Source organism: Microtus oregoni, unplaced genomic scaffold (assembly GCF_018167655.1).
Source record: "Microtus oregoni isolate MIOR12 unplaced genomic scaffold, Mior012 000044F_ref0000062, whole genome shotgun sequence".
NCBI lineage: Eukaryota > Metazoa > Chordata > Mammalia > Rodentia > Cricetidae > Microtus > Microtus oregoni.
Genome location: NW_024543218.1, coordinates 6,452,104 through 6,478,462, shown reverse-complemented (window position 1 = coordinate 6,478,462; position 26,359 = coordinate 6,452,104). Strand labels below are relative to the sequence as shown.

The window sequence follows — 26,359 nt, the reverse complement described above, 5'->3', positions numbered from 1 at the left end:
ATATCCCAAAAGCAAGAAACTTCAGTTTATAAAAAGAACCAATTGGATTCTCCCTCATAAAATAAAAAGAACACCAATTTCTGGAACTCCAACATTTTATATTGATGCAAATATATCAGGAAAGAAAGGTTATTAGTCAAGAAAATGAAGTAATTTGGCTCAAACAACCTATGATTCAGCTCAGAAATCAGAATTATATGGTATTCTCAGGGTATTATTAGATTTTCCAGAACCTGTTAATGTAGTTACTGACTCTCAATATGCAGAAAGAGGTGTTTTACACATTGAAACATCTGAACTTATTCCATATGATTCAGAAACAACTTTGGAATTTATTCAACAGCAACAAGTAATTAGAAAGAGAATTCATCCTTTGTATATAACATATCAGATTCCATACATCTGTCTGCCACGCGCTCTAGTACAAAGTAATGATGAAGTCAATCAGCTGTTGGTGAGAAATGTGCTAGAAGCCTCCGAATTAAACAGGAAACACTATGCTAACAGAAAATGTTTAAAGAAATATTTTTTTCCATCACTTGACAAGGCAAGGAAATCTCCTACTAGCTCTATAATGTGGGATTCCCCTCTGTATGCTGTGAATACCATTGGTTAATAAAGAAACTGTCTTGGGCCTGTGCAGGGAATAGAGGTTGGCAGGGAAAACTAAACTGAATGCTGGGCGGGGGGGGGGGGGGCGGGGAGGAAAAGTTAGAGAAAAGGCATGCAGCCCCTCCAGATAGATGCCAGACCTTTACTCGGTAAGCCACTGCCATGTGGCAATACACAGATTCATAGAAATGGGTTAAATTAATATGTAAGAGTTAGCCAATAAGAAGGTAGAGCTAATGGGCCAAGCAGTGATTTAAATAATATAGTTTCTGTGTGATTATTTCAGGAGTCTGGGCAGCCAGGAAACGAACAAGTGGCCTTCTAACTACAGTTCTATGTATAATCAAACTCCATTACTTACAGAAAGTAACCCAAAAGGTACTCGAAGAAATGAAGTTGCGCAAATGGATGTGTTTCATTTTGCAGTTTGGAAAGTTAAATATGCACCATAGCATAGATACATATTCAGGATTTCAATGGGCAACTGCCTTAAGTTCTAAAATGGCTGATTCTGTAATAACACATTTACTAGAAGTCATGGCCATTATGGAGATATTTTTACAAATTAAGACAGAAAATGCTCCAGCATACGTCTCTAGTAAAATAAAACAGGTTTGGTATTTTTTTTTTGTATATTACAACACAAAGCATAGTACAGGTATACTGCACAATCCTACAGGACATTGCAATTATAGTTAGATCTAACCGAACTTTTTTTTATATTTATTTATTATGTATACAATATTCTGTCTGTGTGTATGTCTGCAGCCCAGAAGAGGGCACCAGACCTCATTACAGGTGGTTGTGAGCCACCATGTGGTTGCTGGGAATTGAACTCAGGACCTTTGGAAGAGCAGGCAATGCTCTTAACCTCTGAGCCATCTCTCCAGCCCCCTAACTGAACTTTTAAAAATATGATTAATAAACAGAAAGCAGTAATAAAGACCCCAGAAATAGATTACACTGTGCTTAATTGACTTTAAATTTCTAAATTCTAATGAAGAAGATACAATGTCTGTGGAGAGACATTGAATAATAGAAAAAAAACTGATTTAAATATTTGTCATTTTTATGGGGGTTGGTTATAAGTTGTTATTGGTAATAGCCAGAAAAAAAGATGAACAAAGATTAATTAGCATTCTTATTCTGAAAAGAAAATGGAGGATTTAGAAATGATAGGTAGATTATTGAATCTACTTTAAACCAAAAAGCAAATACTAGTTTTAAATATTTTACAGTGGTGTGTGTTTTTGCATATTGATACAAATTTAAGGTTGATGTAGGATACCCCTGTGCATGCTGTGAATGTTTTATTACCATTGCTTAATAAAGAAGCTGTTTTGGCTTATGGCAAGACAGAATATAGCTAGGTGAGAAATCCAAACATACAGGAAAAAAGAAGGTGCAATCTGGGAGACGACAATAGTTGCTGTAGAAGCAAGATGAGACAACAGCCATGAGCCTCACTGCAAAATATAGAATAGAAATGGTTTAATTAATTTTTTTTTCCGAGACAGGGTTTCTCTGTGGCTTTGGAGCCTGTCCTGGAACTAGGGTTTAATTAAATTGTAAGAGCTATTTAATAATAAACCTGAGCTAACAGTCTAAACATTTGTAATTAATATTAAGCCTCAGAGTGGTTATTTACACACTGGCAGGTGGAAGAGAAACCTCCAGTTACATAAGGTTATTTTTATTATATTTTATATGTTTCTACTCTTGTTTAAGATATTTTTGTATATTGATACTGTGAAGGCCCAAAAATGTGAGCCAATTTCTACCTTGTCTGGTGGTCAGGGAGTTTGGAGGTTGCTAAAAATTGTTGACAACCAGGGCTACACATCCTAACCCAGGATGTGGTTACTTGATTGTTTTCACATTAAGATGGCACATACTGGTAGATCCACTCCATCCTAACAAATGGTCAGAATATGCAAGCATACTTCTGCTCCTTCTTTTGTAACAGGAGGTTTGATCTAGGGAATGGCTACCTTCAGGATATTTGGTCTAGGGTATGTTCACTGCCTAAACAACAGAATGCTAATGATTTGATGTCTCAAAATGTTGAAGCAATTAACTGTTCAAGTTGTTCTTAGTATCATCATACTAAAGAAGTCTTTTGTTGCCTTCTTCCCCTTTTTGTATTGGGGTATAAAAGTATATGGAAAATTAAACATGGGCAATTTCAGTATTCACTAGAACTCCCTCCTGATACTATCCTATGTTTTCTGTTTTATTATTTTTATTCATGTATTCATCCTCTTTACTATTTTTTTTCATCCCCATGCCCCTACCCTGGCAAGAGGTATTTTTGTCGAGGCTAGCCCCCAACATGATACAAATTTAAGGCTAGTTTCATTAGAACATACTGTACGTACGTCCCTACTCTTAAGGTATTGTACTATGCAGTTCATTTAACAATTTAATATTAATTTCTAATCCTTATTATTACAAACTATGATAATAAAGAAATGCAAGTTGTTAGTCACCTATTACAATTGTGCATGTTTCTACACTTTTTAAAGATTGTACCTATGCAGTTCATTTAACCATGTACTATAAATTTCTAATCCTTAAGTTATTATTACAAACTATGGTAATTAAGAAATGCAGGTTGTTAGTCACCTATTACAATCAACCTTGTAGTCAGTTAGGTATGTTTTCAAGATCAAACAGGGATGTATTTTAGACAAGTGGTCTTCCAACACTACAGAGAGCTACAGAATATGGCACTTAAGATGTTTTAATAATATAAGGACTTTTATGACAGTGAAAAATATATGCTCCCAGCAACTCCAATCTAATTCAGAGAAGATAATGGTCATCGCAGAAACTCCATATGGAAGTTACTTTCTTTGTGGCAACAGTTAGTCACTGGGCAAGAAACTACACTTGCCTGTACTACTGACTATATGCTGTCCAAATTGGAAAAGCACAACAAAAAGGTAGAGCCTGTTGAACCTTGCCAAGAGGAAGCAGGATAATCCCTCAAAACTCCTGCTTCACAGAAAAGTCTGTCAGATATTCTAGGCCTGTAGGTTGTTGAAGATGGATGCTCCAACATTACAGAGGGGCCTTGAGTGACTGCTCAGGGAGCCAGATGTATCTGTCATTTCTGAGTTTTAGAAGCTGCTTGCTCCGCACTTCCTTCTCAGGTCTCTGATGGAGTTGATATAGTTAATAGTTTTCCTTGTTATCAAATTTAGAAAAGAAACTCACGAAAGTGGTGTAAAGTGTTTACGTTTGAGAGACCTAAGAAAATAGTTTTGGATTGGTAATACAAGTTAGAATAGAAAGTAAATTAGGAACAAAACTTTGAACTAACCAGGATAGGATAGATAATAAAGTATTTTCTCTGAATTTACTAAGTCCAAATGGACTGGACATTGTTAATGTAATTCTTATCTGAATATATTTGCATATAGTTATTGTACTTATTGTATATAGCTTTACTATGTTAGTTAAAAACCTTCCTTTTTTATTTAGACCAAAGGGGGAAATGTATATTTTGATCACATTCTTATAACAAAGTTGGCTTAGAGTCAGAGGGCAAAGTTAGTCACTAGCTGAACAAAATTAATCAGAGCTTTTGGAGGACAGGACAGATAGAAAGTAGTAAGACGGGCAGAGAGAGGATCTCAGCCATTTTGGATTGCTGAATTCTGATTTTTTTTATTGACAAAAGAGTAATTAGATAAACACCTCATCATAGGCTACTCTAGTCAGGACTTCAGATAAGCCCTTCACTTTCCCATTACAGAGTGGACAAACAATGGTACAGTTAGTTTCCCCAGGATTTGATCATTATCTCAATTTTCTCAGGGGTTCCTGAAGATGCTATTGCCCCCAGATATCATGATGTAATTTTAGGAATACAATGCCTACATTACCAAGAGGTGGAGTAGGTGGTTTTTGGTTGTTTGGTGGGTTATGAATGTTTGTCTTCGTTTAGGGGGGATTGGTGAAAACTAAGAAAGGTTAGATTTAAGGATCCCTTTCTGAAAAAAGGGGGTATATGGAAAGGCTAGGATAAAAGTGTAGATCATTAAATCTACTTTAAAATAAAAAGCCACTATCAATCCCAACTATTTTACATTGGTATGGATTTTTATATATTGATACAAACTTTATTTTTGTTAAAACATACTTTATATATGTTCCTACTTTTTTTTTTTTTTGATTTTTCGAGACAGGGTTTCTCCGTAGCTTTTTGGTTCCTGTCCTGGAACTAGCTCTTGTAGACCAGGCTGGCCTCGAACTCACAGAGATCTGCCTGCCTCTGCCTCCCGAGTGCTGGGATTAAAGGCGTGCGCCACCACCGCCCGGCTGTTCCTACTCTTTTAAGGTAGTTTTGTATATTGATACAAATTTAAGTATTACCTACAGTTCGGAAGGGAAAGGTACTCTTGCCTTTGGAAGCCAAGGGTTACGTACATCTCAGAAGGTATCCTGGCACTCACACCCCAAGGATTAGCTAAAGCTCAGAAGGGACTGGTATCCTGGCAGCAGGAAGCCAAGGGTTACCTAATGCTTGGAAGGCAAAGGTATTCTAACAGAAGTGTTATAGCTTTTGTCTGGTGGGGACAGTTTTCCCAGTAGTGTTAAGAGCCTTGCTCCAGGAAAGGTTTCCCTAATACAAGTGTCACAAGTATGATCCAGAAGAGAGTTTCTCCAGCAATGTTGTCACAGCTCTGCTCTGCTTCCCCAGAGTCGAACAATTCTGTGCCAGCAAGGGAAAGTCTCCCCAGCCAGTGCTACGGTTCTGCTCTGCTCTAAGAGAATTTTCCCACACAAATGTAGCAGTTCTGCTATGTTGCGAGAGCTGTTACAGCTCTATGATGTGCGATTTTCTTCTGCATATGTGTTGCTTTTATTGGTTGATGAACAAAGCTATTTCAGCTAATGGCTTAGCAGAGTAAAACCAGGCAGAAAATTTGAATAGAAATAGAATAGACGAAGTCAAGGATGCCCCAAATCTGTTGTGTCCAGGTTGCGGAGGCCCCAAGAAGACCACCACAGACTCACTAAAATGCAAAAGCAAGATTTACTCATGACAAACCGTGGAAGAGACCTTGTCTTCTACAGTGACACAATGGGGGCCAGAGGAGGTGCCCCACTCTTCTTAGGCAGGGTTTTTAAAGGCAAAACCCCACAGATCTACAGTTATGGGCATAAGGGTACAGGGACTTTCCACTCTGCTGATATCAACCTTGAGCAGCTGGGCTGCAGTCTAGGGAACTTCCATATTGCTGATATCCACTTTGGGGCCTAGCACAAAATGGAGTTGGTTTTGTTCCTCAGGTCAACTGGAAGTTGTTTTGAGAACACTACTTCCTCATCTTCACCTAACTTGCTACTTGTTTCTAACTCCTCACCTTTTTTTTTAAAAGATTTATTTATTTACTATGTATACAACATTCTGCCTCCATGTATGCCCGCACACCAGAGGAGGGCACCAGATCTCAGTACAGATGGTTGTGAGCTGGGAATTGAACTCAGGACCTCTGGAAGAGCAGCCAGTGCTCTTAAACTCTGAGCCATCTCTCCAGCCCCCCTCCTCACCTTTTTTATAGTAATAAAAAAGGAGGAATGTTAGTATTCAGGCATCTGTACTAGCCTGTCCTTGCAGTACTTACAGGATACGTCCTTAGCTGCAACCACTAAGAGCATCTTCTGTGCACACTGACTTCATTCCCTTCTAAAAGGTGGACCTGGCCCACCTCCTGTCTGTCTCTCTGTGTCTGTCTCTTCTCTTGTGGCGCTCCTACCCCAGAGGCCAGTCTCCCCTCTGTCTCTCTGTGCCTGTCTCTTCTCTTGTGGTGCTTCTACCCCAGAGGCCAGTCTCCCCTCTTTCTCTCTCATTTACTTTCCACCTGAGCTTTGTTGCATGGTGTCCTTCTCTTGCGTGCCACTTTTAAAAAATTACAACAGTAAATATTTCCCTCTTACCAAATATACTCAAAGGTAAGATGAATTTCACCTTAAATTTTCCCTGTTCCAAGTTATTTTATAGTCAAGTACCAGATCAAGTTAGTCCTCCCAGGCATTTCAAAACAACCCCAACAACTCACTATATCATTAATCATCTTTAATAGTAAACAAATTATTTTTAAAGAAATTATTTTCAACTTACAACTTCCACAAAGGTCAGTGGTTTAAGCTCTCCTTTATGATTTTTTGGAATTGTTCTGATCCCTTCAATAACCTCAGTTTGCAGTAAAAGGATCCTGGCAGAATCTAGCTGGGTCAGTGTTTATAGTCAATATTTTTAGTAACTTCAAGAATCCAAATACACCAATTAATATTTTTTTCCTCTCTATTTGAAATTTTATTTTAGGTACTAACATATTAATGATGAAAATCTATGCTAATGGGCAATGGTTAGTAGCATACAATGTATAGTGCTCAATTTTTGATCTGTTTGAAATCTCACTTGAAATTACTGTCAGTGATAAAGCAAATGATATTCATTACAACTCTTAGGAAACAATTATGACTATAGTTATATAAAATAAATCACAAGATTTATTGTATAATTTGCAACAGCTACTCAATTCTGTAAAAAATTATAATCTTAATTAATATTTACATATGATTTCATACAAAGCTGGCCAAAAACCCAAAACAACTCCTAAGAATTATATATGTATCTGTAAAAATTTCAAGAATATAGCTTTGACTTCTGAAAAACACATTAAATACTAAAATCCAACGAATGTAGAAGCTGAAGGGGAAGAGAAAAACGACGGCAGACTACTTGAATTTTCTTCCTCCCAAATATCTAAAACATCACATATTCCACTGTTTTCAGTGCAGCTTGTGAAACCCAAAAATTCTGATTTCTCCCCACTTGTTTGAAAGAGGTCCAGTAGAGACTGTACGGGTGACCCACAAGTTCTGTCTTCACATGCAGGATCCTCAGGTCTTTTTGTATCCAATTCAGCACTTGGGTCCACAGCTTTTTTCTTTTGCCCTAATAACATTCTCACTTTCCGCTGGATCTTACCACAAGGCCAATTATCCGTGTTCTCAGTGTCGCACTCATCGGGGCCCTGAGGACTGCAGGGTGGAGTTCTGGCCCTCATTGGTAAGTGTTCCTCTGGTGGATTTAAAGTCACCAGGTCAGAATCATGACCAAACACAAAATGAATTTCCTTATCCTGTAGATCTTTTGCTGAACAATGTGTATTATCTGCTGTTAATTTTGGTTGGGGTGGACTATCTTCTGTACTTAGATAAGAAACTTCTACACATGACTGTGGCACAACCGGAGAGTCACCTACCCTCTGTTCTAAGTCGCTTCTAGTAATAATTAATTTATATCCAGAAACACCAAGAATTCCTTCCTGCTCATTTTTACATGGAGGTAGCGGTGTAAAATCCTGTCTTAGGTCAGGGTCACTTGCATGTAGCATGCTCACTCTTTTCCCATCACACCCTTCCACTCCAGCTGAAGAGTAGGTCATAGGTTCTGAAGCAGACACCAGCTTTTGTTCAGGCTTCTGAGTTTTTTCACACTGAAAATCCTGCTTGAGCAGTTGCCCACTGCTTTCTCCCATGTCTTTCTGAAAAATGGGCTCTAACTGTAGCGTCTCCTTTGGTTCAGTGTTTTTCAGGACATTTTGAGAAACAGAAGAAAGGAATCCGGTGCTGTATTTTATTCTTTATAAAGAAAAAAAGGAAACCAAAAGTTGGAAATTAGTAAAACTGTCTATAACTTATTTTAAAAACCCATTTAAGACATCCCAATCCAGAAATCTTAACATTTACTTCAGATGTTTTAAAATGTGAAAACTCTAGTGTACCCATTTCTCATCCACATTCTTTTCTTTCCCTGAGAGAACCAACATCCTGAATCATCAGAAGCTTAAACAGCAGGAATCAGGTGCCAGGCTCTCTATCTGCCCAACTCTGTTGTTATCCTGAGAAAACATAAACACTTTAGCGCTTTGCTTCATGTTTTAATGTGCAATTTCTAGTTTTTAAGCAGAAAGTATTTATTAGAAACTGAAAGCAGAATCATGATTTTCATTTATATTTAAAACATTTCATATCAAAGTGAACTAGATATTTGTATTTCTAAAGGTGACAAAGTAGTCCTTCAATTTCACACAAATATTTGAGCCAAAACTCTTCTTCATGTAGAATCTAGAATAATTGGGATACTACTCTCTTGAACAATCCCAAATTATGCACAAATGAACGACAAGTTACCTGGTCACCAGTTACACTTTGCCTTATCTATCACAGGAAACCACGAGCAATATACAATTCACTGTCTCTACCACCAGATTGGTTTCCTTTACTTATAAATGGGGTTTACTCTTTAAGATTCCTTTTGTGCCTCATCTGTGAGGCCTTAGGTTTGATCCCTAAAAAGCAAGGCAAAACCAAACTGGGGTCCAGAGTTCCTCTCAACCAATGAGCAATGACACTGCCCCACCTGTAACTTCAGCGTGGGTGCGGACTAGCAACAAGTAAAAATGACTAGGGAATGACCAGTTTAAAAGCTGAGCTCATGTCTTTCCTGAAACTTTCAAAAAATGTAAGTTTTCAGTTGGTTCCACATGGACACATTAGTAAGTAAAGTACTGCCCATATCCAGACCTAAAGATGGAGCACTTCCTGCTCACCTTTCAGAAGTGAGCATCTCTAATCTTACTGCTTAAGATTAGCATAAAATTAGATAACTGTACATGCATAGAAAAGCATTTCTAAAATTTTAGATTTATGAGAATAATCTAATTAGGACTCAAACTGTCAGTGTGCAGTTACTGGAAACTAAACACTACTGTATTCACATCTCAAAGTCTGACAATGTCTTTGTTAGGAATCAACATTTTTCATTTGAGTACACTGAGTTCCATAGTTCAATATCAGAGGTTGGCAACATTCCCTACTGGTAATATCTGGTCTTCACTTTCTTTACTAACTAATGTTTTGCTGCAACACAGCCGTATTCTGTAACAAAGCTGAGCAGAGGTCACTGACTGTTTCAGTTCACCAAACCTAAAATATCAACTCTAGACTGACCTTAATAGAAAAAAATTGTGAACTCCCTTTCAAAAAACCATGTTAGAGGGAGACTAAATACCTTTGGTGGTAGGGGAAAAAGAAGGGAAGAAGGTATTAGTTCTAAACCATATTTATGTCATGTAAAAAAAAACTATATTCCTTCTAAGAGCAGATAAACGAGATTAACTTTTAGTTAAAAATAGCTTAACAACATAAGTAGAACTTTGGCAAATAAATTACCTTTTCTTTTTAGGTGTGTCTCTTTCATAGTCCACAAATTCAAAAACTAACTTAGATACAATGTCATCAACAACTTGATACTGGTTACTCTGTGCAAAGTTTCTGTGTTTCTCACTCAAAAGATGCTAAAACAAAACAAAAACATCATTAAATTGTATTCAATAATTGTATCAATTAAATAAAAAAAAGAATTCCAAATCAAATAAGGAATCCCTGTCATAAAAATGTCTCTATCAGTTTTATATGTATCTACTTTGATACATCAAATAAGGAATCCCTGTCATATAAATGTCTCTATCAGTTTTTTATGTATCTACTTTGATACATCAAATAAGGAATCCCTGTCATATAAATGTCTCTATCAGTTTTATATGTATCTACTTTGATACATCAAATAAGGAATCCCTGTCATATAAATGTCTCTATCAGTTTTATATGTATCTACTTTGACAACAAACACAGGAGAACTGTGGTGGCAGGCAAAGGTGGGATGACAGCTGCGTGTCAGTTAACAGACAGCTACTACCTCCCCTTTAATAAACCAGCATAATTATTGACTCTATTCTAAATATCTTTATAACCACAGATTAAGTGTAGTTCTTACCCCCCACCAAAAAAATCTGTCTCTGCAACGGATGGAGATCACAGAAAACTACAACTGCAAATGTAGAGACTAAGGGATTGTGTGGTATCCCGTGAACATCACAGAAGAGGTCAAACGGTTGTAGAAGGCAGAGAACACAAAGTCTGCTGTAAGGTGACATCCCTAGACGTGACAGCGAAAACACACTTACAAGTCTCAAAGATAGTTGTCCAATCATGAGCGGGGCAAGGACAACATCAATATGCATGCTAAGATGGAAGGTAGAAATCCCACGAGGCTCCAACCCTAGACAAAGAACTACAGACAACTAAGGACTGCTGAGGGTAGAGTAGTCTTCCCCAGAGAACGCTAATTATCTTACACAAAGTGGTCAGCCTGATATCGTATACACACAAGTAACATTTGCTGGACTGAATAGAATATATAAATAAACCAACAATTTTTTTTTAAAGAGAGCCCATAAATTTTTGAGAGACAGCAAGCGGCATTAGTTGGAATGGGTGGGAAATGGGAAGGGGGAAATGATGTATTTATATTTTAATTTAAATATTTTCAAAGAGACCCTCTCTCAGCTGGGTGTGGGTGAGCACACCTTTAATTGCAGGAGGATCTTTGTGAGTCTGAGGTCTATAAAGTGAGTTCTAGGACAGTCAGGGCTGTTACACAAGAAACTCTGGCTCAAAATTAACCAAAAATAGAAAAAAGGAAAGACCCTTTCTCAAGATAAAAAGTTAAGAACTATCTTTAGCAACATCTTTTCACCCACTGCTGCATATAATAACCAAGGTAGGACTTACGGAATTAAATGAAGTCTTTTAACTTAATACACAAGAATCTAAGATCTATAAAAGTCTAGCCAATAAGAGTTTAAAAAACAATCTACAGGGCTAGAGAGCTGGATCAGCAGTTACAAGTGCTTACTGCTCTACACATGTGTCATATGTTCGCATACAGTAAACCTTAAAAACCCCAAATCTATGATAAATGCTACAAAATATACACATTACAATTAGACTCATTGTTGAAGAATCATCCAAGTATGAGCAAGCAAATTATCTCATTACCTACTGATCCTAACAGGAATTTTTTAGTCTTAAGAGTGGTTAGAAGGAAAAACAAGCCCAGCATGTAGCACATATCTTTAATCCTAGCATTTAGGGACCAGAGGCAGAAAGGTGTCTGTGAACTGGAGGCCTTCCTGTCAACATAATGAGTTCCAGTCCAGCCAAGGCTACACAGCAAGAACCTGTCAAATAAAATACAAACAAATTTATAGTATAAAACTCACAGGAAACAAAGTTCCTTGCGAATGAGTGAGATCTCCAGGCTAATTCTACCATTTGTCTGTCAGCTGATTCAGGATATTGGATCTAAAGCCTAGATCCGGGAGTGGTGACATATGTCTAAAATCCCAGCATCTGGGAGGCAGAGGCAGGAAGATCTCTGAGTTTGAGGTGAGCCTAGTCTACAGAGCTAATTTCCAGGACAGTCACAGAGAAACCTTCTTGGGGAAAAAAAAAATCTAAAACTCACACCTTAAAGTTCATTTAAATTCTGTAAAAGAAAAAGAACCATTTATTAATTTTTACATAGTTCCTCTCTATATCTACTTAAGATTTGTTTCATTATGTAGGTTCAAAACCCCGTGCTGGCTTTGTGGGAGCCTAGCCAGTTTGGATGTTCACCTTCCTAGAAATGGATGGAGAGGGGAGGACCTAGGACTTACCACAGGGCAGGGAACCCTGACTGCTCTTTGGACTGGAGAGGGATGGGGAGAGGAGTGGGGGGAGGGGGAGAAGGGTGGGAGGAGGGAGAGAAGGGTGGGAGGAGGGGGAGGGAAATGGGAGGCCGGGAGGAGGTGGAAACTTGTTTTTTTTTCTCCTTTTCTCAATAAAAAAAATGGAAAAAAAAAAGATTTGTTTCATTACTTAGGTATTGATTTAAATGCCTCAGCTGTCTGTCCCTTCTCTAACACTGTAAGTCAAGCAATCTTATTTATTATTTACTTCTATTTTTGTGTTTGGGAACTGAACCTACAGTCTCACATATACTAAGTCTATGATCTACCACTAAACTACACAGTCTCACATATACTAAGTCTATGATCTACCACTAAACTACACAGTCTCACATATACTAAGTCTATGATCTACCACTAAACTACACAGTCTAATACCTTTCTCATCATTTACTACCATTCTATGTTCTAGTCCACATAACTTGAACATTTTAAGCTAGAATTAGAACTAGAAAAACAATTAGCTTTACATCATCTTCCATAATTCATGTCCATTACCTGCATCCAGACTGTCCTTACCCCATACACTCAGCCTTCCTGCTGTCTCTACATGTCATGCTGTACTCACATTTGTTTACACGAGTACATATACTAATGGCTAAATTCTACATATGGGAAGAACATGGAGGCTTCTATTTCTGAGACTGTGTGATCTTCCTTAAAATTATACATTCTAAGTCTACCCATTTGGTGGATAAATGCCTAAAATATATTTGGTATTGAAAGTGTAAGATTTAGTATGAAGCTCCACAATTTCCAATCCACATGCCTCATATTAACTATATAGAATTTCACTAAGTACAGGCATTGAATCCAGTTAATTTTAGTGTATGTTGTTTATATTTATTTGCATGTTTTAAAAAAAATAATAAAATTTATTTTAAGTAAAAATATAAAGTGGTGGCTCACTCCTTTTATCCCAGCATTGGGAATGGAGAGGCAGGTGGATCTCTGAGCTCAATGCCAGCCTGCTTTACAAAGCAAGTTCTAGGACAGCCAAGGCTGTTACACAGAAAAACCCTGTTTGGTGGGACAGGGGAGAAGAAAAAAAATACTTCATCATACTTGTAAATGTATATAAAACTATTTTCTATGCCAGCTACACAAGTTAGAAAAGCTAGGGAATGTTTAGTTTACCTCCAGTACACAAAACTGTTTATATGTATTTGTGTACACATCAGAGGATAACCTTGTCTGTTGTGTCTTCCTTAGGGGCTGTCCACCAACAAAAATAGTAGGCTGGTAGACCAGCAAGCCCCAGCTACCAACCTGTCTGTGCCCCAGCACTGGAACTAAACATGTACACCATCATATATGGTGGTATATTATTTGTGTTGTAATAAATAAAGCTTGCATAAAGATTAGAGGACAAAACAGCCATACCAATACAGGCCAGGAAGTGGTGGCACACACCTTTAATCCCAGGACTTGGGAGACAGGCAGCCGGATCTCTGTGAGCTCAAGGCCACCCTGGGCTAAACAAGATTGAATCTGTCTAAGAGAAACGGAGCTCACACAAAAGTGATGCCAACACTTGGGACCCTACACCTTTAATCTCAGTAACAGGTGTAGATTGGAGCTATATGGCTAAGCAGAAAGAGGAATATAAAGGGGAAGAGATAGGAACTCACTGGAGTGTGGAGTCTGAGGATTCCTGGAGACAGGATCTTGCCCTTTCAGTCTGAAGATACAGTAGAGGTAAAAAGGTCTCTCTAGTGGTTGGCTGCTTTGCTTTTCTGATCTTCAGGTTGAACCTTGATATCTGTCTCTCAATCTTTATTATTTCTGTTATAATCATGTCTAGAGTTTGTATGTGGGTTTTGGGGACAAATCTTAGTTCCTTTATAAGCACATCACTGACAGCCATCTCCTAAGTCCTCAAAAATATTTGCTTACTCAGTCTCTTGGCATGTGTAGAATCACTGTGAAATTCAAGGTTCAAAAACAATGTACTTCTTCTTTCCAAAGATCATACTATGTAGTCCAAACTGGTCTCAAACCCAAGACCCTTCCTTTAGCCATGTCTCCAAAGTGTTGTGATTACAAGAGTGACCTACCCAACTCAGCTTCTTTAGTTTAAATTAAAAAACAAACAACAACAACAACAACAACAAAAAACCCAAAAAAACCCTTAAAGTCATGATTTTCAATTTTATTCTCAAATATACTTTCTTTATGGCAACCAGTGAACAACTTTCCTGCTATTCTTAAACTTTCTGAATATCACATTAGAACTTCAAAATTCTAGATTATTCTGTTCTCACAATGCCAACTAGTTTCAGAAAGGAAAAAAAATCAATGACCGTAGTTTCAAAACAATTAGAAGGAAGAAGGAAAAATTTTAAGAAACTATCTTCTGAGTCAATGCAATTTTAAACCAACTGTATTTTCTCCTTTATTATGTAAGTAAAACAAAACAAAGTTAAACCCCTGGTAAGTATTAATATATTTTGGGTTAGAAAACAAACTCTAATTCATCTAAGATGAAGTCAGATGCTTTATGAATCAGTATTTTCAGACTTAATACTCTAAATTTCCAACTATTCTCTCTCTCTCTCTCTATCTATCTATCTTTATTTGAGTATGGGTCTTGTCATATTGTTCATGTCGTATAGATTATGCACTCAAATATTCATACTGCCTCAGCTTCCTGAGTATTTGAAACTTGAGAGGTGTATGTTGTACACCAGTATGTCTATCTACTCCTTTAAAAGTTAAGAATTCAAATAATAACTGCGATGATTAATAAGCACTTGCTATGCACTAAACCCTACGACCACATGGACAGATTGTCAGTGATTCCAAAGCTCTTATTTTTTAATCAGCCTACAAACTCCAATTGTCCTCATTTTGAAAAACTACCATCATCTAACATGTTCTTACAAGTCTTTTGTAACTGCTCAGACCAAAATACACTAACTTTTCACTTATCTGCCACCTCTCAATCCAGGATCATATAAACCCTCTCGGTCTCATCCCTGAAGTGCTTCAACAGCCTGGACTGGACCTCAAGAACCCCACCACGGCATGGTACAGACCACCTTGTACTCTGACTCTCTCACCCAGCTCTGGGCGCTCCCTTGGCTGATTTCCGTCAGTATTGAGAAATCTGGTTACCTAACTTCTCTGTAGTTCTACTTAGACGTTACTTAGGTATTTCTCTGCCAAGCCTAAATAAAAAGCAACATCTCACTCCTGCTCTGTTTCTACTTGCACTGACCTAATGCCGTTACATAGATTTTGTTATTTTTATCATGTAGTTATATACTAAGTGTTCAATAGACAGCAACAGAATGAATAAAAAGTATTCTTTTCAATGTTGATTTCCTTCCTTGGGTTCTTAAAACTTCAACTGCTTCAGGCTAAACTTCAGTGCTGATGCAGGTGCCCATAATGTGTAAAGCTCTGAGTTCCATCCCTATGATAATCATTAAGCAAGAGCTAGGTTTCTACCAAAGAATATCTTTCCATCATGATCCAAAGTAAAATCAGAACAGTAAGGCAAGATTTAAACATAAAAATGTTTTTACGCTTTTAGAAATACCAATCCCAAGTGTAAAATGACATTTACGGTTTCGAGATCTTCATATTTTTGTAAGCAGCATTCACAATATCCTTTTTTTCTCTTTTCCTTCAATTGGAGTTGAACTGGGGTTCCACCACATTTATCGCCATCTGTATTAATTCTAGTAATAGAAATATATGGTAACAAAATTACTGCTAAACTCAATGTAATAACTTAAAAATTTATTTTCTTAAAACTATCATATGCAGAATCTGCCATAATCAGAGACTTGTAAAAGCAAATACCTTTAAGGACATTTCAAGAAATATAAAAACAAAAGTAATGGCTGCTCTGAAGAACAGTTCAAATGGTCAAGAGAAATAGGTTTCATATTTGAGCCCATTTCTTACCTAATATTTTCTAAATAATGCAATTAGATTTAAACTAAATGTAGCAAAGAAGTATTACAAATATTCACTGAAAAAACAAACACACATAACACTACCATGGTACAAAATATGATACCCCAAATGATTATGAAGTGAAAAAAAAAAAGCAATGATTGAGAATCTAAATAGCTTAAATAGCGTTTCTTCAAAAAATAAAGTTTCAAGCCAACCTGGGTTTAGGCTGAGCTTGCTTCTGGATGCTGGATGGCTTATCTATGTCAAATGGGCTGCAAGGCTTCTGAGTAGAGCAGTTTATGGAAGGCATATTGGTCAGCTGAAGGTAGAATGGTCTATAAGACCTAAAGGAATAAAGACAGATATATGAGTTTCTCTAGAATGAAAGAAAGGTTTTAAAGTCTTGTATTTCAAAAGTATGTAATTCACCTCAATCTAAAATAAACAATCGAGACTTGCTAGGGGTCATCTTCCTTTCAAAGAATCAATTGTAGGCCTGTTCTTTTCTTCTCTTTTGTGTGTGTGTGTGTGTGTGTGTGTGTGTGTGCGCGCGCGCGCGCGCGTGCAGGGATTCAAGACAGGTTTTCTCTGTGTAGCCCTGGAATTCAACCAGGCTGGCCTTGAACTCAGAGGTCTACCTGTTTCTGCCTCCCCAGTGCTAGGATTAAAAGGTGTGTGCTGCCACCGCCACCTGGGTTGTAGGCCTGTTCCGTTACATTTAAAAAACACTTTTTAAAATTGAAAATAACTTTTTCATACAATATTCTGATCACAGTTTTTCTTCCCTCATTGCCTCCCAGATCCTCCCACTGAAAAAACATCATTTAAAACATACCAAAACACCTATCACCTTAACTTCTGAAACTGTACCGTTTAGCCACATTAAGCATTAACTTGTGGAATCAACTACTCTACCCTCTACATCAGTGACCTTGCTAGTGATGCAGCCCTTTCATGTTTTAGTGACTCCAGCCACAGAATTATTTCTGTTGTTGCTTCAAAACTGTAATTTTGCTATTGTTATTAATTTTAATGTAAATACTCATGTTTGCCAATGGTTTAGATGACCCCGGTGAAAAGGGTCAAGGGTTGCTGTGACCCACAGGTTGAGAACCACTGCTCTAGATAGATACTATTTGAAACTGTATGGTTTAGTCATATCAAGCATGAGGTTGTGAAATCACTCGAGTGCTTACCTTGCAAAATCGAAAACCCTACTCACTGAACAATAACTGTTTCCCTCAAGGCCTCTGCTGACTCAGTGACTAAAATCTGAGTATTCTGAATGCTTTATTAGATACATGGACTAATGCAACTTCTTAGGATGATGTCCGGAAGGCTAATCCATGTTGTGGCATGTTGGAATTTCATTCTTTAAAACATTTTATTGTCAGAACACACACAGATCTGTATCTTGCACACCTCACATATCCACACATTTGCTGATGGACTGGGGTTGCTTATACCTTTTGGCTATTTCTATGTTTCTGAGATACATATGGAACCACCCTAACTCTAAGTCTCACTCTGATTTGGATATGCATTTCTCTAGTATATTTTATTTTTCTTTTGGCTGTAGGGATTATTTTTGTATTCTGGATACTAACTCCATACTATATATATGACTTGCCTTCTTCCATTTATTGGGTAAATCTTTATATTACTGTCTTAGGGTTTCTATTGCTACGATAAAACATTATGACCAAGAGCAACTTGAAGAGGAAAGGGTTTATTTTTTGCTTACATGTTCTAATCACAGGCCATCATGAAGAGAAGGCAGAGCTGAAACTCAAGGCAGGAATCTGGTGGCAAAAACTGAAGTAGAAGCCATTAAGGAACACTGCCTATTGGCTCGCTGCCTGTGGCTTGATCAGCCTGCTTTTAAAAAATCATTATTTATTTATTTTTAGAGATAGGGTCTCACTGTATTGCTCTGACTGCCCTGGAACTAGCTCTGTAGATCAGACTGACCTCTGAGGCACCTGTCTCTGCCTCCCAAGTGCTGGGATCAAAGGTGTGTGGCACTACTGCCTGGCTTCTTTATCATTCTTTTTAATCTATTTAATTTTTATTTATTTTTATGTGTATAGGTGCTTGCCTGAATGTACATCTCTGCATCATATACATGTCGTGTCCATGTAGGCCAACAAAATGCATCACATCTCCCCAGGACTGGAGTTGCAGACAATTGTTAGCTGCCCTGGTCCTCTGGAATAGCAGCCAGTGCTCTTAAACACTGAGTCATCTCTCCAGACCCAAGCCTGTTTAATAAAATCCAGGACCACATGCTAAGGTAGAGTTATCCACACTATTAAATCTTCTAGTACAGTCTATGATTATAGGATATCTGACCCATTACTTAATTTTGTGGCAGGATCTTGCTATGCTGATCAGAATGGACTAGAATGAGATCCTCCCAAGGCATGTTAGGTTATCATCAAACCTAGAAGAAAAAATTGTACTTTTTCTTCACAATAACACATTTACAATTTTATGTATCGTAAAGATTTTATTATTTACTTGTGTATGCATGTATGTGGGTGTCAAGAACATCAGATCCCTCAGCACAGGAGTTACAGGTGATTATGAACCATTCAACAAGCATGCCAGGAATTAATTAAACTCACATTACCTGAAAGAACTGCCACCGTTCTTAACCACTGAACCACTCTCCAGCCCCATAACACAGTTTTAAAAAGAAGCTTTCAACCCTTTAGTCACCTCAGTGAACACCCAAGAGAATTACAAAAAGGTAATTGAGCAAAAATTACTTGGCCAAAAAGGTAAGAGAGCAAAGAGAAAGTAATCTAACTTAGCTCTGTTTGTTGATTTCATTAAGACCATCTCAGAAACTAAGAGTTTGGGAAGCTATTACTGTAGACATCATATTTAGGTTTTATGTTTCCAAGCAGTATTAATAATCCCCCCACAATTATAGAGGAAATTTTTAATGATTGTCCAAACTAATGATACTGAATTTAGCCAGAGATTATCTAAAATAATAAAAGAGATGGTTTTATGATTAGTCTAGAGCAGATACTCTGAATCTACATGGGATGAAACTAAATTCAGTTGAACACAAGGGAATTAATGCTCTAGGTACACATCATCATCATATAAGGGAAGTAAACATATTAATAGAAATAAGTCTAATGAGATTTTCTCTGTAATACCAACTCTCCTTCCCCACACTGGGCTTTGACACTTACCGGTTCACATCTTCAACCTTTAAAAAAGGCTTTCTGAGTCTCCCTGCTTAAGAAGAGAAAACCATTAGACACTTGCAGACTCTATCTATAGAGTAGAAAGGTGTAGCCCTAAGGCAATAATATTTTCCAATACCACCACCCCATATACCTGATCTATCATATTCTGAGAATTTGTCTGGGTCTGTAAGACAGACTGTCTCCACTGTAGCCCAGGCTGGGCAGGAACTGCTCATACTCCAGCCTTGGTCTGCAAAGTTGGAGTAGACAGGTGCCATCATAGCCAGCCATACAAGATTCTTAAAACTGAATGGTGCTGATATTTTCACACTGCAAAACTATCTCAAAGCATTGTCTTATATTTATCACAGTAAATGGGTTTGAATAATTGTTTCTCCTGGAACCCTAATGAGTTTTAAAAAAATGTTCTTGAAAATATTAATTTGGGGGTTGGAGAGAGAGTTCAGCAGTGAAGATCACATAACGGTCTCATAGAGGACCAGAGGAGTCCAGTTTCCTGCATCTACGCCAGGTGAGACTCATCTCTGCCTGTAACTCCAGCTCCAAGGGACCCAACAACCTCTTCTGGCTTCTTTGGGTACTTGTACTAATGTACTCATAACTCCTTCCCACACACATCATAAAACAAGTATCTTAAAATACAAAAGCAAAACCCAAAATAACCACTAACACAGAGTAGGGTAGTGGTAAGTGTCAGGCTGTCATAGAATTCGTGTCCTAAAAATTACTAAGAAATCCTCAAATGAATCATTTAAAGAACTACTGACTATCTTGGAAAATCTTTGCAAGTATGTATATTTGGATATACTGGAAATTGACTCCAGGGCTTCATGTATCTGGGATAAGGGCCCTACTACAGAATTAAGCATCCCAAGCTTCAAGCTTCAATCTTCATATATTTTTTTTCTGCTCTGTAAAAGAAAATTAAACTTTGTTACGAGAATACTTACTTCTTGCCTTTTGTATTCCAGTACCAGCTTTTTTTCCCTTTAAAAAAAGAGAAAAAAAATGCAGTGAAAATACTGGGTTTAAAAACAGCAAAAACTGCACAGACAATGGTTCAATACTGTCAAGAGAAAAAAATCCATAGGAAAAATACTATATCAAAGTGGGTGGTTATTTTTCAAAAATCTTGCTTCTTAACATCAGTTGAGTCAAATACACTGAACACTATTCAAGAACTAAAGATCTTGATCATTATACAGAACTCAGTCCTACTTGACATTCTTTACTGAGGTGCTTGTATTGAACACAGTCCTAGCAGTCCTAGAGCCTCGCAGTCCTAGCTCTATTTTCAGCCCTTGCATTCTAGGTTAAGTCTTAGCCTTCAACATATGAAGAAAAGGGTACAGTTTGGAGCTATGAGAAACAAATAATTATAATCCGCTGACAATAACAAAACTCTGGACACCATTCAATAAGCAATTAGGTAGGCATATAAAATTTTTAAGCAGGAAGCTGATTGTGAAGATTGTGTCAAATGTGGACCTCCAGTCATTAAAGGTTTCTGAGTGAATGACTCAAAAATTAAACTAACTCTGGACTGAACCAGCTACCCAGGCTGGAGTGAGCCTGAGAAAGCAAGCTCCACAGGAGCAGGAGCGGATCCAGTCCAGGGACTTTTGCAGACCAGGACTGAGCAGCGATCTGGGCCAGAACAGATCTTAGACAGCAAACTACACAGGAACAGGTACGGGGGAGCAACTGCTAAGCCAGTGAGCCAAAGTCAGAGATCGCTGAGGGTCCAGATGTGAATCTGGGACCTTCAAGGGAGTAGACCTAAGCCAGGACCCCTGTGGGTCTGGGAGTGAGTCTAGGAGCTCCAAGGAACCACACCTGAGCCAGGACGTCTTCAGGTCTGGGCATGAATCTGGGACTTCCAAAGGAGTACGCAGTAACCAAATATCTCTGCAGGTTCAGGTGTGAGTCTGAGACCTCAGAAGGAGTACACCTGAGCTAGGACCTCTGTGAGTCCAGGCACTGGTCTGGGACCTCTGAGGGAGTAAGCCTGAGCCAGGTCCTCTGCGGGTCTGGGTGCACCTAAGCCTGGGAATCCATGAAAGTAGACTGGAGCCAGAGTCCTTTGCAGGACCAACCCTAGCCTCGGCAGGAACGGATCCAGACCAGGGACATTTACAGAAACAGGTCTGAGCCAACAACCTAGGCTAGAGACAGCAAACTCCAAGGGAGTGGAACAAGCTCTTGAGCACTGAGCGACCTCCGAGTGACCTCCAGGAAAACGGAGTGACCAAGTGGGGGGAGGGGTAACTAGAACCATGGCACTGACTGTACCGCGAGGAACAACCATCGGAATCTTGGATTCACTGGCACCTGGAAGATTAATCAACAGAATCACAGATAGCCCCAGGAAAAGAGGAGTAGAAAAGGTAGGAACACACGCAACACCACAAAGAGCAACACGACACCAGGAAAGCCTAAGGACCCTACAACAGCAAGACTTGAACAACCAAATATAGATGAAGCAGAAGAAAACGACCTAAAACATAATTTCAGGAGAATATTTGAAACTCTTAAAGAGAAAATGAGAAATTCCCTCAAAGAAATGAAGAGAAAGACAAACAAAAAATTGGAAGACATCAGCAAATCCTTTAAAGGAAACCATGAAAAAGCAATCAAACATATGAAAGAAATTATTCAAGACTTGAAAACTGAAAAAGAGATAATAAAGAAAACACAGAGGGAATTCTAGAAACAGAAATCATGAGAAAACTCAAAATATCCATGAAATATGGGACACCATGAAAAGGCCAAATCTAGGAATAATAGGTATAGAAGAAGTTCAACTTAAAAGCACAGAAAATATATTTGAAGAAAACTTTCCCAACCTAAAGAAAGATATGCCTATGAAGATAGAAGAAGCTTACAGAACACCAAACTGGATAATAATAATAATAATAATAATGTCCCCTCACCAACATAATAATCAAAACACTAAGCATAGAGAGTAAAGAAAGAATATTAAGAGCTGCAAAGTAAAAAGGCCAAGTAATATATAAAGGTAGACCTATCAGAATTACACCTGACTTTTCATTGGAGACAATGAAAGCCAGAAAGTCATGGTCAAGTGTTATGCAGACATTAAGAGACCAGACTACTATACTCAGCAAAACTTTTAATCACCATAGAAGGATAAAACCAGATTTAAACAATACCTAGCCAAAAACCCAGCCCTACACAAAATACTAGAAGGAAAACTCCAACCCAAGGAAGTTGACTACATTAACAAAAACACAGACAACCGAGAGTCTCATAGCAGCAAATCACAAAGAAGGGGAAAACACACAAATTAACATCACCAACAACAAAAACTAAATTAACAGGCGATAGCAATCACTTGCTATTAATATCCCTTAATATAAATGGACTCAACTTACCTATAAAAAGGCACAGGCTAACAGACTGGACACAAAAATAGAATCCATCCTTTTTCTGCATACAAGAAACACACCTCAGCCTCAAAGACAGACATCACCTCAGAGTAATGGGTTGGGAAAAAAATATTCCAATCAAATGGACCTAAGTAACAAGCAGGTGTAGCTATCCTAATATCTAACAAAATAGACTTCAAACTGAAATCAAAAGAGACAAAGAAGGTCATTTCATATTAGTTGCAGGAAAAATCCATCAAGAAAAAATTTCAATACTAAACATATATGCCCCCCAATACAAGGGCACCCTCATATGTGAAAGAAACACTCTGAATCTTAAATCCCACATTAAACCCCACACACTAATAGTGGGAGACTAACACTCCCTCTCACCACTGGACAGGTCAGTCAGACAAACAATGAACAGAGAAATAAGAGAACTAACAGATGTTATGACTCAGATAGACTTAAGAGACATCTATAGAATATTCCATCCAACAGAAAAGAATATACCTTCTTCTAAGCACCTCATGGAACCTTCCCAAAAATTGACCATACATTCGGTAACAAAACAAACCTCAACAAATACAAAAAAATTGGAATAACCCTATGTACCTTATCAGATTACCATGGTTTAAAACTAGAAGTCAACAGCAATACTAATTCCAGAAAACTCACAAACACATGGAAATTAAATGCTCACCTGAATCATCAATTGGTCAAGGAAGAAATTAAAGGCTTCCTAAAATTCAATGAAAATAACCACACTACATACCCAAATTTATGGGATACAATAAAAGCAGTGTTAAGAGGAAAGTTCGTATCACTAAATGCCTACATAAAGATGGCAGGAAATAATAAAAGTGTGAGCTAAAATCAACAAAATAGAAACAAAGAAAACAATACAAAGAATCAACGAGACAAAGAGCTGGTTCTTCGAGAAAATCAACAAAATAGACAACAGACATGGAGGAAATACAGAGAATCATCAGGTCATATCTCGAAAACCTGTACTCCACAAAATTGGAAAACTTAAAGGAAATGGACAACTTTCTGGATAAGTATCACTTACCAAAATTAAATCAAGACCAGATAAGCAAATTAAACAGACTGCTGAAGAAATAGAAATAGTCATCAAAAGTCTCCCAACCAATAAAAGCGCAGGACCAGATGGTTTTAGCTCAGAATTTTACAAGATTTCTCCTCAAATTATTCCACACAATAGAAACAGAAGGAACATTGTCAAACTCTTTTTATGAGGCTACAATTACCCTGATACCCAAATCACAGAAAGATATTACTAAGAAAGAGAATAGACCAATCTCACTCATGAACATTGATGCAAAAATACTAAATAAAATACTGGCAAATCGAATCCAAGAACACATCAAAACCATCATCCACCATGATCAAGTCAACTTCATCCCAGAGATGCAGGGATGGTTCAATATACGAAAATCTGTTAATGCAATCTACCATATAAACAAACTAAAAAGTAAAAACCAAATGATCATCTCATTAGATGCCCAAAAAGCTTTTGACAAAATAAAACATCCCTTTATGATAAAGGTCTTGGAGAGAGCAGGGATACAAGGAATATACCTAAACATAACAAAGGCAATATACATCAAGCCAACATCAAACTAAATGGAGAGAAACTCCCAATGATCCCACTGAAATCAGGAACAAGACAAGGTTGTCCACTCTTTCCTTATCTATTCAATATAGTTCTTGAGGTCCTAGCTAGAGCAACAAGACAACAAAAGGAGATCAAGGGGCTACAAATTGGAAGAGAAGAAGTCAAATTCTCAGTGTTTGCTGATATGATAATTTACATAAGCGACCCCAAAAATTCTACCAAGGAACTTCTACAACTCATAAACACTTTTAGTAATGCAGCAGGATACAAGATTAACTCCAAAAAAACAAAACAAAATAAAAAAACAGTAGCCCTCCTGTAGACAGATGATAAATGGGCTGAGAAAGAAATCATAAAGTATCACCCTTCACAATAGCCACAAATAGCATAAAATATCTATCTCATAGTATCTCTAACCAAACAAGTGGAAGACTTATACGACAAGAACTTTAAATCTTTGGAGAAAGAAACTGTAGAAGACACCAGAAAATGGAAAGATCTCCCATGCTCTTGGGTAGATAGAATTAACATAGTAAAAATGGCTTCTTACCAAAAGCAATCTACAGATTCAATGCGATGCCTATCAAAATCCCAGCAAAATTCTTCACCAACCTCGAAAGAAAGGTACTCAACTTCATATGGAAAAGCAAAGCAAAACAAAACAAAACAAAACAAAAACAAACACCCCCCCAAAAAAAATTCTGTATAGCTAAAACAATGTTGTACAATAAAAGAACTTCTGAAGGCATCACAATCTCTAGCTTCAAACTCTACTACAGAGCTACAGTCTGTACAAAACAGCTTGGTATTGGCATAAAAACAGACAGAAGGACAGGAGGACCAACGGAACAGAATCAAAGACCTGGATATTAATCCACACACCTTCAAACACCTGATTTTTGACAAAGAAGTAAAAAAATATCAAATGGGAAAAAAAACATATTTAACAAATGGTGCTGGCATAACTGGATATCAACATGTAGAAGAATGAAAATAGAGCCATATCTATCAACCATGCACAAAACTCAAGTCCAAATGGATCAAAGACCTCAACATAAAGCCAGCCACACTGAACCTTATAGAAGAGAAAGTGGGAAGTACACTTGAACGCATTGGCACAGAAGACCACTTCCTAAATATAACCCCAGCAGCACAGACACTGAGAGAAACAATAAATGGGACCTCCTGAAACTGAAAAGCTTTTGTAAACAAAGGATACAGTCAACAAGACAAAACGACAGCCTACAAAATGGGAAAAGATCTTCACTAACCCCACATCAGACAGAGGCCTGATCGCTAAAATATATAAAGAATTCAAGAAATTGGTCATCAAAAGATCAAATAATCAAAATGGAGTACAGACCTAAAGAGAGAACTCTCAGAGGAATCTATAATGTCTGAAAGATACTGAAGGAAATGTTCAACATCCTTAGTCCTGAGAAATGTAAATCAAAACAACTCTGAGATTCCATCTTACACCTGTAAGAATGGCCAAGATCAAAAACACTGATGAAAACTTATGCTGGAGAGGTTGTGGGGTAAAGGGAACACTTCTGCATTGCTGGTGGGAGTGCAAGCTGGTACAGCCCCTTTGGATGTCAGTGTGGTGATTTCTCAGAAAATTAGAAAACAACCTTCGTCACAACCCAGTAATACAACTTTTGGGTATATATCCAAAGGATGCTCAATCGTGCCACAAGGACATGTGCTCAACTATGTTCATAGTAGCATTGTTTGTCATAGCCGGAACCTGGAAACAACCTAAATGCCCCTCAATGGAAGAATGGATAAGGAAAATGTGGTATATTTACACAATGGAGTACTACATAGCAGAAAAAAATAACCACATCTTGAATTTTGCAGGCAAGTGGATGGAGCTAGAAAACATCGTTCTGAGTAAGGTAACCCAGATACAGAAAGACAATT

General features: G+C 37.7%; 1 protein-coding gene across 2 annotated transcripts in view; it reads right to left on the bottom strand.

The window, feature by feature from the left end:
* Positions 1 to 6,773: 6,773 nt before the first annotated feature.
* The window catches only part of LOC121434742 (protein DBF4 homolog A-like), a 37,517-nt gene continuing 17,931 nt past the window's right edge, over positions 6,774 to 26,359 (bottom strand). Inside the window, exons 7-12 of one of the 2 annotated variants that reach the window (XM_041633683.1) lie at positions 20,356 to 20,392; positions 19,388 to 19,433; positions 16,394 to 16,522; positions 15,841 to 15,955; positions 9,868 to 9,992; positions 6,774 to 8,274 (exon numbers count right to left, since the gene is read on the bottom strand). In XM_041633683.1, coding sequence (XP_041489617.1) covers positions 7,314 to 8,274; positions 9,868 to 9,992; positions 15,841 to 15,955; positions 16,394 to 16,522; positions 19,388 to 19,433; positions 20,356 to 20,392 — 1,413 coding nt within the window. In that variant the 3' untranslated portion in view covers positions 6,774 to 7,313. The remainder of the gene's footprint in view (positions 8,275 to 9,867; positions 9,993 to 15,840; positions 15,956 to 16,393; positions 16,523 to 19,387; positions 19,434 to 20,355; positions 20,393 to 26,359) is intronic. The other variant, XM_041633684.1, reaches the window with a different exon arrangement.